General features: G+C 42.2%; 1 protein-coding gene across 1 annotated transcript in view; it reads right to left on the bottom strand.

Annotated features, from left to right (window-relative positions):
• Window positions 1-15,196, bottom strand: part of LOC123759649 (fibroblast growth factor receptor 1) — a 153,968-nt gene that overhangs the window by 20,764 nt on the left and 118,008 nt on the right. Inside the window, exon 4 of the mRNA XM_045744848.2 lies at window positions 13,740-13,950. Coding sequence (XP_045600804.1) covers window positions 13,740-13,950 — 211 coding nt within the window. The remainder of the gene's footprint in view (window positions 1-13,739; window positions 13,951-15,196) is intronic.

The following is a 15,196-nucleotide window of genomic DNA, read 5'->3' as shown; positions in this document are numbered from 1 at the left end:
CTCTCTTTACCCTCTTACCCTCTTACTTTTTAATTTTTGGCCTTAGGTAAGAATATACGTCAAAATACGACTTTCTATTATGAGGACGGGTTAGATGACTTACACTCACACAAATGAAACGTTATATTTTCCCTCATGATAATGGTGATGGAGTGACATTCTATGCTAGAGGCTTCGAGTGTCACTTCAAAGCCCTCCTAGTTAGACAAGTATGTAGACGGCAGATATTTGAATTCAAACAATGCCCAAGTATTTTATAGCGCTTGAGCAATACTGAAGCTTCTGGTGAAAGTATGCCAATCATGCAGACGAGGAGTCACAATAACATGGCTTAAATATGTTGACCAAACCACACACTAGAAAGTGAAGAGACGACGACGTTTCGACCAATCATTTTACGGTATATGACTCACAAACTTAAAAAATTAAACCTGTTTTATTTTAATTTAGTATAGTAACAAAAATGAACTTGAGAGATGATAGCTTAAACGACCCTTAATAAGTGGTTACAAACTTACAATTTGCAAAATTAGATTTTTCTCGATTTCCATAATTATAATAACGGTCCTCAGGGTTAATAGAATAGATCAAGTAGTTTAGGCAGATCTTTCCACATTAAACTGATTTATTTATCAGTGTGATCGCTGCATTTATGGCTACTTAATAGTTATTATTCAAGGAATATAAACATTTAATCCAATATTTATAAAACTGGATTAAATGTTTATAATCATTGTCAAATAATAAAGAATCAGCTTTAAGAGAAATGGAACAGTAGAAATTAGTGAAGTATAGAGGAGTAGATGAGCTGATGTTAGTCGCATATATGCACTAGTTGTGCAAGTAACTGTAGGATTAGTAGGTGAGAATAAAAACTAAGGGAACAGTAATTAGAGTAATAATAACTGTGGAAATAATAATAGTTCAAGAAATAGTATTACTTGTAATAATAGTAATAATTCAAGTGCTATTTGAAATAGAATTTTAATAAAAATACCAAGCAATGGCTTATTATTAAAAACTGAAGTTATTTAATGAAATTAAATCCTCAGAATTCAACACTGTTCGCTAGAAATATTTTGAATACAAGACAAAACAAATCTCTGATGCTGGAAAAAAAATGCTTTTGCCAAGGCTTATTATCTCTATGGGTGAGGTGGTACAGAATGTGAGTGAAGTGAACAACAAGTGGATGAATAACATAACAATGGGTATTAATAGGGTAATACATGCATCAACATAAGCAGCTTATGTTCTTGCTGCTCCTGTCTCTGTGTTGGCTTGGGGTCTTGAATGTGGGTGGAATGTTGTTATGTGTTAACTGGTTGCTGATTGCTGGTCAAGACTTTTTGATTTTTGATGAGAAGATTCGTGTTAGAATCATTAATCTTACCCTCTCGGTCATATTCAACAACATATGTTTACAAGAAAGACGGCTATCAAAATATACTTATATATATATATATATATATATATATATATATATATATATATATATATATATATATATATATATATATATATAAATATATATATATATATATATATATATATATATATATATATATATATATATATATATATAATATATGTGTGTGTGTGTGCGTGTATATTTATATATAATATATAATTATAATAAATACAATAGCTTTTTTTTTTAATTTCTCGGTATCATATAAAATTCACAACATGACTGTGCTAAATTGAACAACTTTCTAAGAGTCAGTGAAGCGCAAACAGTGTTGGTCTCCTCAACACTTTTTGAAAAAGCGCATATTTTTCAAAGCCGTCTTACGCACTAGAATCGAGCGTTCTTTGAAGTCTCACATATGCCAAGGAGAAGGTTTGCTCGTCTAGCTTCTTTAAGTCCTCTTTGTGTCTTTATTCTTGAAAAGAAGCTTGAGAAAAGCCTTGTTCCTGCTCACTGAAGCTGTTCTCTGTTAGGGAGTGGATGTTTAGGACAGTTCATTGACTCCTGCTCTTCCGTTCCGATATCAGTTGCAGATTCATCGTCTCCCGGTGAAGGTCTTTGCTTCATGCTCTTTATTGACCCTGCAGGTCAATAAAAAGAGCATGGGAAGCGATGCTCTTGTGGAAGAGCATCGCATCCCTGTCTCACTGTATCTGCGCGTCCTTCTCTCTCTCAACAATACCTCTGCTTTATCTCTTAAGGGACGGCGTGCCTTCAACTCTACAGGTCGTTTAACGATAAAGGAATTTTGTTGCTGGAACTTCTCGCTCGATAACGAATACGAAATTTCCTTACCATAAGTTTCTATGGATTTTTTTTGTTTAAAGAACTGAAACCCTTTTATTTTCCCGTGTCAAACTCAGTGCTTAAACGGCCAGTTATCAGAGTGTAGAAATTATATTGAAATGTTTAGGCATCTTTTTTTTTTCTTACAAACGTAGACTTTTTATTAAATGTTTTCTTGTGTTATGTAAATTAGAGAGACACTAGAGGATGGAGAACATTTAACTGTGGTGTCACACACTCGTTAGGTAGAGAAATGTTGTGTGCTGACCATTATTTTGTTTGTTAAAACTCTAGCAATCACATTTTAATTAGTATAGGCACTGTGAAACATAGTGCATTATAAGCTGGGCATTGTGGCTTATGAATTTCCCGAATATAATATCATAATTCACTTATGTACATGTAATAAAAAAAAACTTCAGAGAACATTAACTAAAATTAACTCATAGTCAAAAAAGTAGGTACACTTTTTCGAACATTTTCTTGACGCAGGCCAACATTTAACCCCCATATTATACTGTGTTTCTCACGTAACAGTGGTGAGCCGATATATGTAGTCTCCGAACTGTCAAATAAATGTAGTCTCCGAACTGACAAATGTAGTCTCCGAACTGTCAAATGTAGTCTCCGAACTGTCAAATGTAGTCTCCGAACTGACAAATGTAGTCTCCGAACTGTCAAATGTAGTCTCCGAACTGTCAAATAAATGTTGTCTCCGAACTGTCAAATGTAGTCTCCGAACTGTCAAATAAATGTAGTCTCCGAACTGTCAAATGTAGTCTCCGAACTGTCAAATAAATGTTGTCTCCGAACTGACAAATGTAGTCTCCGAACTGTCAAATGTAGTCTCCGAACTGACAAATGTAGTCTCCGAACTGTCAAATGTAGTCTCCGAACTGACAAATGTAGTCTCCGAACTGTCAAATGTAGTCTCCGAACTGTCAAATAAATGTTGTCTCCGAACTGTCAAATGTAGTCTCCGAACTGACAAATAAATGTAGTCTCCGAACTGACAAATAAATGTAGTCTCCGAACTGACAAATAAATGTAGTCTCCGAACTGACAAATAAATGTAGTCTCCGAACTGACAAATAAATGTAGTCTCCGAACTGACAAATAAATGTAGTCTCCGAACTGACAAATAAATGTAGTCCCGGAACTAACAAATTAACGGTTTCCAGGACGCACAGTTTCCCGTTGACAAACTGGAATGTAGTTTTCGAGGCACCTATCACGTTAACAAGATCAACATCAACAACGCAGGTTTTATGGAGCGCCCTTCTGGGGCTCAATTTGAGTCCGTAAGGGAGAGAAGCGTTGGGGTCAGTACAACAGAGCCATCTGTGTGGCCCCGCCTGCAGCTTCCATGGCCTGAGTTCGAGGTTGTCTTCATTGTAATATGTGGCCTTCCCTCGGTTCGATCCCCGGTGGAGGCGGTAACAAATAGGCAGAGTTTCTTTCACCCTGATGGATATGTTCATCTAGCAGTAAGTAGGTACCTGGGAGCTAGACTGCAGCTACGGGTTGCTTTCTGGGGGTGTGTAACAAAAAGGAGGCCGGGTCGAGGACCGGGCCGCGGGGACGCTAAGCCCCGAAATCATCTCAAGATAACCAAAGAAAAGAAGATAGCTTACTCGGCATTCTAAGTCCTAATCTGCATTGCTACGAAGTGTATTGTTATTAGGGTTTAGCTCCGTCAGGTGAAATGAGATCAAGGTTTAGTGTGTTAAGTTGGTATATATTCAGATTCGTTTAGATACGCTGTAATATAGAGTCGTAAATCTACTTCTCTCTTGATAACCCCGCGCGAGACCTCCATTGGACTGAAACGATCCTCCTGCTCCACATTATCTAACAAAGTGAAGAGTTCCACATTAAGTCAGAGTAACACTTGGATTTAACAAAGTTCTGACGTTTTAAAACACACTGGCAAATACGCTTACTGGGACTAACGTACAAGCCATCAACACTGATCCACCGTCAATGTAACAATGCCATGAGTAGTATGTAACAGGCCAGCCAGAGGCTTAGGGTCCGCTCAGGGGTATGTCAGAGAACAAATAATATTCCTTCCTCACTGTGACCTCAAACCTGATCATAGACTGTGATACTGCATAAACAAAAATCAATGCGACACTAAAATTTGTAGTTCCAAAACCAAGCGAATAGAACAGACAAGAAAAGACGTGTTTGAATAACTTTGTGTGTGTTTGTCATGTAAATGTGCACGCGTGCGCATGAGCATTTTGTTGCCAACAATTATATACAAAGAAATTATCAGTAATGGCTTCACCGCAATTTTCTCAATAAAGTCCCATAAAAGTTAGAGTCGGCGTCCATTCTCAACTCAATATAATGATGGTAATCGCTGGATGTGGAAGGGAGAGTAAGGAATGTTGTGTTGATGGTACTGTTGCGTGTGTGTGTGTGCGTGTGTGTGTGTGTGTGTGTGTGTGTGTGTGTTTGTGTGTGTGCGCAAAATAAAAACTCGCAAAACTAATCAAAATAACAATTGGAATGAATAATAGCTGAGTACATAATCAGTCCAGTCTGTACACCTCCAAATGATCTAGTCACGTGTTAAGACACCACATGTCATAATAACAATATGTACTGATTACTAAAGCAGTAATTAATGGTATATCACATGAAATATCAATTTTCTCACCCCCTCGAGCCCTGCAACATGGTGTACAGCAACACCAGGAGCAAGAAAGTCAATATTAGGTTTCCTCCACCTCATCAAACTGTCTCATAACATTCAATCTCTATCAAATCACTTTCAATAAATTTATGATCATGCCAATTTGCGTCAAAATGTCTAGTGCTCACTTAGGGGGCTCAAGCAATACTCATAAAAAATAACTTGTAAGAGCCCCTACCATATCAGTATATACTTTTCGTTCTCAAATATCCGAGTAAAACTCCAAGCAAATAATATTTAATATAATATTCACAACTAGATTTGTACATAACATTACAACTTTTCACAAATGCCGGCATAACACCTCCACCAATGGTCGTTACCTCACGCTCTCTAACCTCGCCAAGTTCCAAATAATAATTATACTTTTCTATGCAACTAGGCTTAAATATAAACTTCCTCCTACACACACACACACGTCACAACTGCGTTGAAGATGGCACTGTCAACAACGGATGTGCACGTCCCATAAAATACAACAATTGTATTACAAAAATGTAATACAATCGTATTACAAAAATATATCAACCGGTACCCCATCTGTCATTAACAAACTCCAGAATCGTGTTTTGCGCTCTTGACTGAGATCCGGTAATTAACAACCGAACCATGAGAGCTAAGAACACCACGAAACAATCTAGTACCTCATGCCTAAGCTCTTGGGCAGGACGGTCTCGCTTCGTGCAGGTCGGCGTTCAATCCCCGACCGTCCAAGTGGCTGGGCTCCATTCCTTCTCTCCCGTCCCATCTCAAATCCTTATCCTAGTCCTTTCCAAGTGCTATATAGTAGTAATGGCTTGGCGCCTTCCCTGATAGTTTCCTTCCCTGCCTGCTAATTCAGTAGACCGAAGCATTCAACAATTCAAGACTAGAAAAAAAGCAGCTCATTCATTTACTCTGACGAATTCGACTGAAATATCAGACGTGCAGAAAATTGAGACCAACATCTATCTTAACGTATGTGCAATGAATCATCAGCACGGCTGACTTCGTCTGGCACAAACACGACCTCAGGTTGCAATAGTTCCTCTCCACCTGGCGTCTGTTGCACGGCAGACTGTCCAACACTACACTCTGAAGTGCACCATCATTTTCCCAATTTGAATTTGCATTTTCAGCATTGTGTAGCTGGCGTATGATAACTCTGTTTTCGTTACCTAGGCATAGAACCCAAAGCATTAGCATTGAACTGTATCTGCCAATTTTTGTCTATTTGAAAAGTAAAATGAAATTTAACGTTTCTGGGTCACATTCTGACTTAATCAACCGTTATAGGGTTATCAGCAAATTGACTGACGCTGAAGTTCATTCCTGTATCTAAATCATTTATGTATACGAGGGAAGGAAGGAACTATCAAGGGGGAAGCACCAAGTCATTACGACTATATAGCACTGGGAAGGGGGTCTGGAAATGGATTTGGGATGGGACGGGGAGAAGGAATGGTACCCAACCACTTGGACGATCGGGGATTGAACTCCGACCTGCATGAAGCGAGACCGTTCACCCCAAGTGGCTGGGTGAAAAAAGTTACTTGACATAGTTCTGAGGAACTCCAATGACACTGGAGTTCCCCTCGTTCCCCTCATGACAGTGTACCGTTGATGGACCCTAGTGTCACAACCAGGCTGTGACTCATACGTCAGGCTGCGAGCAGCCGCGTCCAACAGCCTGGTTGATCAGTCCGGCAACCAAGAGGCCTGGTCGACGACCGGGCCGCGGGGACGCTAAGCCCCGGAAGTACCTCAAGGTAACCTCAAGGTCAAGGTAGTGTGCTGCGTAGTAAATATTTACTGATCAAGTTTTAAGAGGCCCAATATATTTTCGCACCTCTTCCTCCAATATCAATCTCGTGAGGAACTGTGCCAAAAACCTTATTACCTCTAGGCATAAATATCGTAATCTTTAGATATTGTGTTCTGCTTCGAATATGCTTGGCAAGAAGTCAATTGATCAAACATAATTGTTCTTTTGTAAAGCAATGTTGTCTTTAATTAGTTGTTTAATGATGAATACGACACAGCTGCGCAAAACAAAAACATGAACAAAAGTGGAAGAGGTTGACCAAACCACACACTAAAAAGTGAAAGGGCGACGACGTTTCGGTCCGTCCAGGACCATTCTCAAGTCACTTCTAACAATCGACTTGAGAAGGGTCCTGGACGGACCGAAACGTCGTCGTCCCTTCACTAGTCCCTCCTAGTGTGTGGTTTGGTTAACATATTTCAGCCACGTTATTGTGACTCCTCGTCTGCAAAGTGGAAGAACAAACCATAACAATCCGTGTGATGAATTAACAGTTACGTCGCAGAAAACGGAAGGTGGGAGAACTCACCAAACAAGTCACTACAAGTAAACTGGAACGGACACGACCCCACCTAAGATACCAAGCAGCGGTCGTTACACGCCGGGATACCAACCCAGGACACCCTCGCCGCGATAAATATGGGCGGGCTCGCCAAGGCTTCTCCAACGCCTTTTTTTGTTGACATTCCCGCTCTGATGAAGAAGAATGGCGCTCCGGAGCCTGTGAAGGATGGGTGATAGGGATCTCACCGGATTTTGTGTTGAAGTTTTCTTGGCTCAACTTAGTAATCTCTCTCTCTCTCTCTCTCTCTCTCTCTCTCTCTCTCTCTCTCTCTCTCTCTCTCTCTCTCTCTCTCTCTCTCTCTCTCTCTCTCTCTCTCTCCTTTTTCAGTCTTCCCCTCCCATCCAACATTCCTCTCCCTCTCTCCTCCCGACATTCCCAGTACTGTTGATTCTTTCTGCTCTTTTATTTCTCCGTGTCTTCACTATTTCATGCAAAGTTGGAAAGGGCCGACAGCGCCAGGCAGGATAATCCTAATATGCAAAAATTCCATTACATCTGACACATTTTATCTTTCGAGATAAATTCATCTAAATTAAATGATGACTTTATATTCATCTAAATTAAGCTCAGTGCAAATAATTCTAGATTTAAGGTATCATACACACTGCCATTTAAATTGGATAAACTTTTTTTTCACTTTGAAAAATTAGCCTGTAGCCAATTATTAGACTTCACCGCTGGTGGTTTCATTTTTTTCCAGGACGTGTACAGTAAAAAGAGTTTGTGTAATATTTGACTTCATAGTTTCATGTTAATATTTCAAGGAGTAGAAAATTAGTTACAGAAATTTTCATATTTCTCAAGATTTTTCTGCTTGAGTTTCAAGTTTGAAATTTTGTTTGTTTTACTCGTGGTTTTTTTCGGATATTAGCTATAGAGATCCGAAAGTTAGGACGAATGATTAATCTGATGTTCATTGTTTTAACGAGGAGTAACAGCTGCAAAAGTGACACTTTTTAGCGTGCAAAGTTTGCAAACTTTTTGCACAATAACAGAGATATAAATTCTTGTTCTGGGGGTGAAAGCAGCAGTTTAAGGAAGACTTATGCACAGTCGTCTGTCTGAAATGAGAGTCCATGAGACGTGTGAGTACTGTTGGAGTACAAGTTTTATGTGTGCGCGCGTGTGTGTGTGTGTGTGTGTACACTATTGGAGGACAAGTCTTGTGTGTGTTTGTGTACCATTGCAGTCCACGAGTCTTTTGTGTGTATTATCAGTCCATTATTCTTATGTGTTCCCTGGTAGTCAACGGATGGTTAGTGTACTATTTACGTTCCACCGACAAAATATATGTGAATTATCTTGGACAAAACTGATTCTGACCATAAAATAATATAAACAGCCTGTTCATCTTATACGTTCTAGCACACTAACCTAAAATTCGAACTAAGACTGCCCCATGTTAAGTTACCTGAGGACGGACCTGTTGGTAATGGGATTAATGATTACTTCAACAGCAGCCAAAACAACAAGAAGAGAGAATAATGGAACTAGACAGTTTGATATATTGTTGTTGCAACCATCAATCATCCCATTGTGGACCACACGAGACGACGAACTGAGGGATGGAGGAAATTCTGATTCTCGGTCGAAGCCAGGGTTTAGGTGTGGGATCCGAGCCAGTATACGGGTGTGGGATCAGAGCCAGGGTCTAGGTGTGGGATCAGAGTCAGGGTCCAGGTGTGGGATCAGAGTTAGGGGTCCAGGTGTGGGATCAGAGTCAGGGTCCAGGTGTGGGATCAGAGCCATGGTCCAGGTGTGGGATCGGAGTCAGGGTCCAGGTGTGGGATCAGAGTCAGGGGTTCAGGTGTGGGATCGAAGTCAGTGGTCCAGGTGTGGGATCAGAGCCAGGGTCCAGGTGTGGGATCAGAGTCAAGGGTCCAGGTGTGGGATCAGAGCCAGGGGTCTAGGTGTGGGATCTGAGTTAGTGTTCAGGTGTGGGATCAGAGCCAGGGTTCAGGTCTAGGATCAGAGCCAATGGTTAATATTTAGGATTACAGATTAGATTAAGGTTCATCATCACGGCCACAGGTCCTGGTTTAGGATCAGAGTTAAGGTTCAGGAGTAGAATTAGAACCAGGAATCAAGTTTGGGATCAGAGCAAGGGGTTCATGTATAAGATCATATTTAGAATTCAATACAGAATCAGACCCAGTGGTTCAGGTATGGAATTAAAATAAGAATCCAGGTTTACGATCAGAGTAAAGGTTCAAGTGTATTATTTAAGTAAGGTTTAGTATCAGAGTAAAGTTTCAGATATAGGTTCTGAACTACAGTTTCAAATTTAGGATGAATTCGAGGATTCAGGTTTATTTTCATAGACAGGATTCAGCAAGATGATCAGTGAAATGATTGAATGGGTTTAAGTAATAGTTTCTATGGTAATTTAACAAAGATATCCCCAATTAAGAATAAATTCACTATTCAAAAACCGTTTTGTGTGTGTGTGTGTGTGTGTGTGTGTGTGTGTGTGTGTGTGTGTGTGTGTGTGTGTGTGTGTGTGTGTGTTTACTAGTTGTGTTTTGCGGGGGTTGAGCTTTGCTCTTTCGGCCCGCCTCTCAACTGTCAATCAACTGTTTACTAACTACTTTTTTTCTTTTTTTTTCACACCACACACACACACCCCAGGAAGCAGCCCGTTACAGCTGACTAACTCCCAGGTACCTATTTACTGCTAGGTAACAGGGGCACTTAGGGTGAAAGAAACTTTGCCCATTTCTTTCTGCCTCGTGTGGGAATCGAACCCGCGCCACAGAATTACGAGTCCTGCGCGCTATCCACCAGTGTGTACTCACCTAATGTGTGTGTGTGTGTGTGTGTGTGTGTGTGTGTGTGTGTGTGTGTGTGTGTGTGTGTGTGTGTGTGTGTGTGTGTATGCATTTGTTCCAATATGATCTTGTGAGTATATGTTCCAACGTGGTTCCAATGTTTTGATTTTAAGTTTTTTTTTAAGTCCCTAAAGCGCCCATGGATCTTATACACACAGGAGAGAGCACTTCGGGAGGGACAGGGAGATGCATACGGTCCACGTTGAGAATCACCCGTTCAGAGGATGGAACATATCCTTGGTCCAGAGGTACTTAACTGCTCGCCTGGTCATTGGGAGTTCAGAGTTTCCCCTACCCCATTACAGAAATGCTGGGTTCGTAGGAAGTCAACGATGCTTGAAGAGACGGGATAGAGCCCAGTAGGAACTTAATCAGAGTTCAGCAGATGGTGGCACTCTCAGGGTGCCTGTGCCAAAGCAGATGCATGTTTACTGGTGGGTTGGATTGCAGGATAAGTATGCAGGTATAGATCTTCTGGTTAGTGGGTCTCATTTATTAACTGACCCTTGTATCCTTCAGGTGGCCCATTGTTGCTTAGCTTAGTAAATTTGGTCTAGTGTGAATTTATTCTAAATTGCGAATATCTTTGTTAAATTTACATAGAAACTATTAACACAATCGACTTGAGAATGGTCCAGGACGGACCGAAACGTCGTCGTCCCTTCACTTTCTTGTGTGTGGTCTGGTCAACTTAGCTAATCTATCCCCATGAATTACAGCGCAATGTGTTATCAAACACCCGTTGGCGAGAGAGAAATTTTGTTTTCACAGACGTCTCGCGAGAGACTCTGCTATTGTGGTGATCTAATACTCTTATCACTCGCACAGAGTAACGAGCTCCCTTACCTGTATTTCGTTAATAAATTTATCAGTCTTTAACCGACCGCCAATCCAACGCCACCCACAGTGTTGCTCGCTTCATACTCCATTTACTAGACTTAAGTACATTTTTTTTTAACAGTAAGACACTATTCTTTATTCCCAAAACTCTACAAAAATTCCTCCACTGAAGAAAGTTCACACTTTCAGCCCCCTTTTCGCACTGTTATTAGTGTCTGTTCTCCCTCTTCTGATGTTATTAGGTTCTTCCTTCCCCTTCTCCAATTGCATTAACATCCCCTTTTATTCGTCTTCAATTTATAAGTTTTCTCCGTTATCCAGAAATTCGTTTATTTTCTGGTTACTATGCAACTATCATCGCTAATAAAGTCTGTATTTTGTATTTTTTGTATATATTTTATCAACAGTATTGTTAGGTTATTGTTTATGTTTCAACTGCTGTCTGTTTCTATGTATGCTGAGAGCGAGTGTTTGAGACGTGAGTACTGCCCCAGACCAACAGGTAAATCACTTCTCTGTAACAAGGATTATGGAAGGGTGATCATTCACTAAGACACCACGACGGGTACAATGGCAGTCATTAAGATCAACACCATTTAAACGACAAATGACAAACGTCATTTATCAGGACTGTCACCGTGATTAAAAACAGGATGTTCACCAGGTCTGTTACCAACAGTCACCAGGATATTCAACCAAGAATGTCAACAGTTTTCCTGCGAGATGCAGAATTTTTCAAGAGTCAGATGATGTAGGATATCACTTAAGACTCCTCTCTTGTGAATCACCTATTGTCATGAACACTGTTGACCTCGTTCATGACCTCGTTCTACCCTTGATCCCAGTCATGACCTTGTACCGGAGATGACCTAGTTCATGCTAGTAGTAACTTGTTCGTCCTTCAATTTCCAGGTCATCCCTTAATTTCCTAAATTATCACGCCTTTATCTTCGGCATGTGTGTGTGTGTGTGTGTGAGAGAGAGAGAGAGAATGTGCATGTAAAGCTGTTAAAACGGACACCATATGACATCACACTTGAATAAATACCATAAACAAGTCACGCATCACATATAAAACTGTAACACCACACAAAAACAAACTTCAGAGAGCCTAAAACCTTATAATCCTTGTGCCTGGTCCTCTCAGTCCTCCACACTGACTGGCGACGCTCCTCCCACAACACCAGAACTCACATGCCTGGTCCTCTCAGTCCTCCACACTGACTGGCGACGCTCCTCCCACAACACCAGAACTCACATGCCTGGTCCTCTCAGTCCCCCACACTGACTGGCGACGCTCCTCCCACAACACCAGAACTCACATGCCTGGTCCTCTCAGTCCTCCACACTGACTGGCGACGCTCCTCCCACAACACCAGAACTCACATGCCTGGTCCTCTCAGTCCCCCACACTGACTGGCGACGCTCCTCCCACAACACCAGAACTCACATGCCTGGTCCTCTCAGTCCTCCACACTGACTGGCGACGCTCCTCCCACAACACCAGAACTCACATGCCTGGTCCTCTCAGTCCCCCACACTGACTGGCGACGCTCCTCCCTCAACACCAGAACTCACATGCCTGGTCCTCTCAGTCCTCCACACTGACTGGCGACGCTCCTCCCACAACACCAGAACTCACATGCCTGGTCCTCTCAGTCCTCCACACTGACTGGCGACGCTCCTCCCACAACACCAGAACTCACATGCCTGGTCCTCTCAGTCCTCCACACTGACTGGCGACGCTCCTCCCTCAACACCAGAACTCACATGCCTGGTCCTCTCAGTCCTCCACACTGACTGGCGACGCTCCTCCCACAACACCAGAACTCACATGCCTGGTCCTCTCAGTCCTCCACACTGACTGGCGACGCTCCTCCCACAACACCAGAACTCACATGCCTGGTCCTCTCAGTCCTCCACACTGACAGGCGACGCTCCTCCCACAACACCAGAACTCACATGCCTGGTCCTCTCAGTCCTCCACACTGACAGGCGACGCTCCTCCCACAACACCAGAACTCACATGCCTGGTCCTCTCAGTCCTCCACACTGACAGGCGACGCTCCTCCCACAACACCAGAACTCACATGCCTGGTCCTCTCAGTCCTCCACACTGACAGGCGACGCTCCTCCCACAACACCAGAACTCACATGCCTGGTCCTCTCAGTCCTCCACACTGACAGGCGACGCTCCTCCCACAACACCAGAACTCACATGCCTGGTCCTCTCAGTCCTCCACACTGACTGGCGACGCTCCTCCCACAACACCAGAACTCACATGCCTGGTCCTCTCAGTCCTCCACACTGACAGGCGACGCTCCTCCCACAACACCAGAACTCACATGCCTGGTCCTCTCAGTCCTCCACACTGACTGGCGACGCTCCTCCCTCAACACCAGAACTCACATGCCTGGTCCTCTCAGTCCTCCACACTGACTGGCGACGCTCCTCCCACAACACCAGAACTCACATGCCTGGTCCTCTCAGTCCTCCACACTGACTGGCGACGCTCCTCCCACAACACCAGAACTCACATGCCTGGTCCTCTCAGTCCTCCACACTGACTGGCGACGCTCCTCCCACAACACCAGAACTCACATGCCTGGTCCTCTCAGTCCTCCACACTGACTGGCGACGCTCCTCCCACAACACCAGAACTCACATGCCTGGTCCTCTCAGTCCTCCACACTGACTGGGGACGCTCCTCCCTCAACACCAGAACTCACAAGATACTCACCAACAACATCGAGCTTGACACTAATAGTGGTGACGGGCTTGGTGGAGATGGAACACTCGTAAAATCCTGAGTCTGAGGGCAGCGGCCGCCGCAACACCAAGACCCAGTCACCTGTGGCGGGATCCCGGTGGGCCGAGAACCTCTCGTCGTTAGTGAAGGTGAAGGAGCTCACCGTCAGCACGTGCAGGTCCCGGTGACGGATCCACGACACCTGCAGCACAAGCAACAGCAAGGTCTTAGTGAGGTGAACCAATGAATCAAGGTCTTAATGAGATGAATCAAGGTCTTAATGAGATGAATCAAGGTCTTAATGAGATGAATCAAGGTCTTAATGAGATGACTCAATGAACAGAAGTCTTTAATAAGATGAATCAATGAATCAAGGTCTTAATGAGATGAATCAATGAATCAAGGTCTTAATCAGATGAATCAGTGAATCGAGGTCTTAATGAGATGAATCAATGAGTCAAGGTCGTAATGAGATCATCAATTCTGCCCTCATTATCTTTACTATATAAATGATCAGTGAAATTATCAATAAGTCACTGAGATTAATTTTAGCATTTGTTTAGAATGTTTTATGTAAAAGAGTTGCCAATATTTGCACCGTGAGTTAAAAATTAATGTGAAAGAGAACTTCAATGTCTGCTCTAATATACAAAACACTTCATGGAACATCAACCCTTTGTAACTGAACTTTCTACTATTTCTTAGAAAGTAACTTTCCAGGCACATCATGAGAAAGTACCTGCTGTCTAGAAGCTGTATTGACAGAACAAATGAAACTGTACTTTCTTTTTTATTATTATGTACTTATGAAACTTGATGTACAATGCTTAACATTTAAAGGCAGGCTCACTTCTGCGCCGCTTCCGGTGGCAAAATACCTTTTAAGAGAAGTGTGGGTGATAAGGGAGAACTGTCAGCGATCTCTGATAGACATTTAATAGACAGGGTGCAAATTCGATCTGACGAATTTCCCTGTCACAGTTTCTCTTCCTGTCATCCATACTGCCCAGGGGGAAGCCATTCCGCTCTAAACGCCGGTTTTTGATATATTTAGCTTTTTATAAGTTCGCAACTAAAATACTCTTAACTTGAAAATTTATTAATTTCTTGTTTCAATTTTCGACAAATAATCGCAAGATTTTTTAACCTCTAATTTTTGTGAGAACTCTTAATCTTCCCCTTATTCCTTACACACCATCATTATTGCCACCAATAACTTCAAAAAGGTTCGAACCATGGCCCGCCAAGTATTATGCCCACTCTACGAACAATTGCGTTATAAGTTTTGAAAGGTGGTGAGTCCTATGTTCATCCAGTACCCTCCAACTGTCCTCCACAAGAGTATATGTGTCGGAAATATTCGCTGTCCCCAACAAAATTTCCCAGATAGTATCATGAATTTTAGGTTATATAGGTTTTCTAAAGTTCATACGGATATTTATATTCGA

The sequence above is a fragment of the Procambarus clarkii genome, chromosome 8 (assembly GCF_040958095.1).
Source record: "Procambarus clarkii isolate CNS0578487 chromosome 8, FALCON_Pclarkii_2.0, whole genome shotgun sequence".
NCBI classification, from domain to species: domain Eukaryota; kingdom Metazoa; phylum Arthropoda; class Malacostraca; order Decapoda; family Cambaridae; genus Procambarus; species Procambarus clarkii.
Note: the sequence above shows the minus strand (reverse complement) of the source record. Positions and strands in the feature narration are given on the sequence as shown.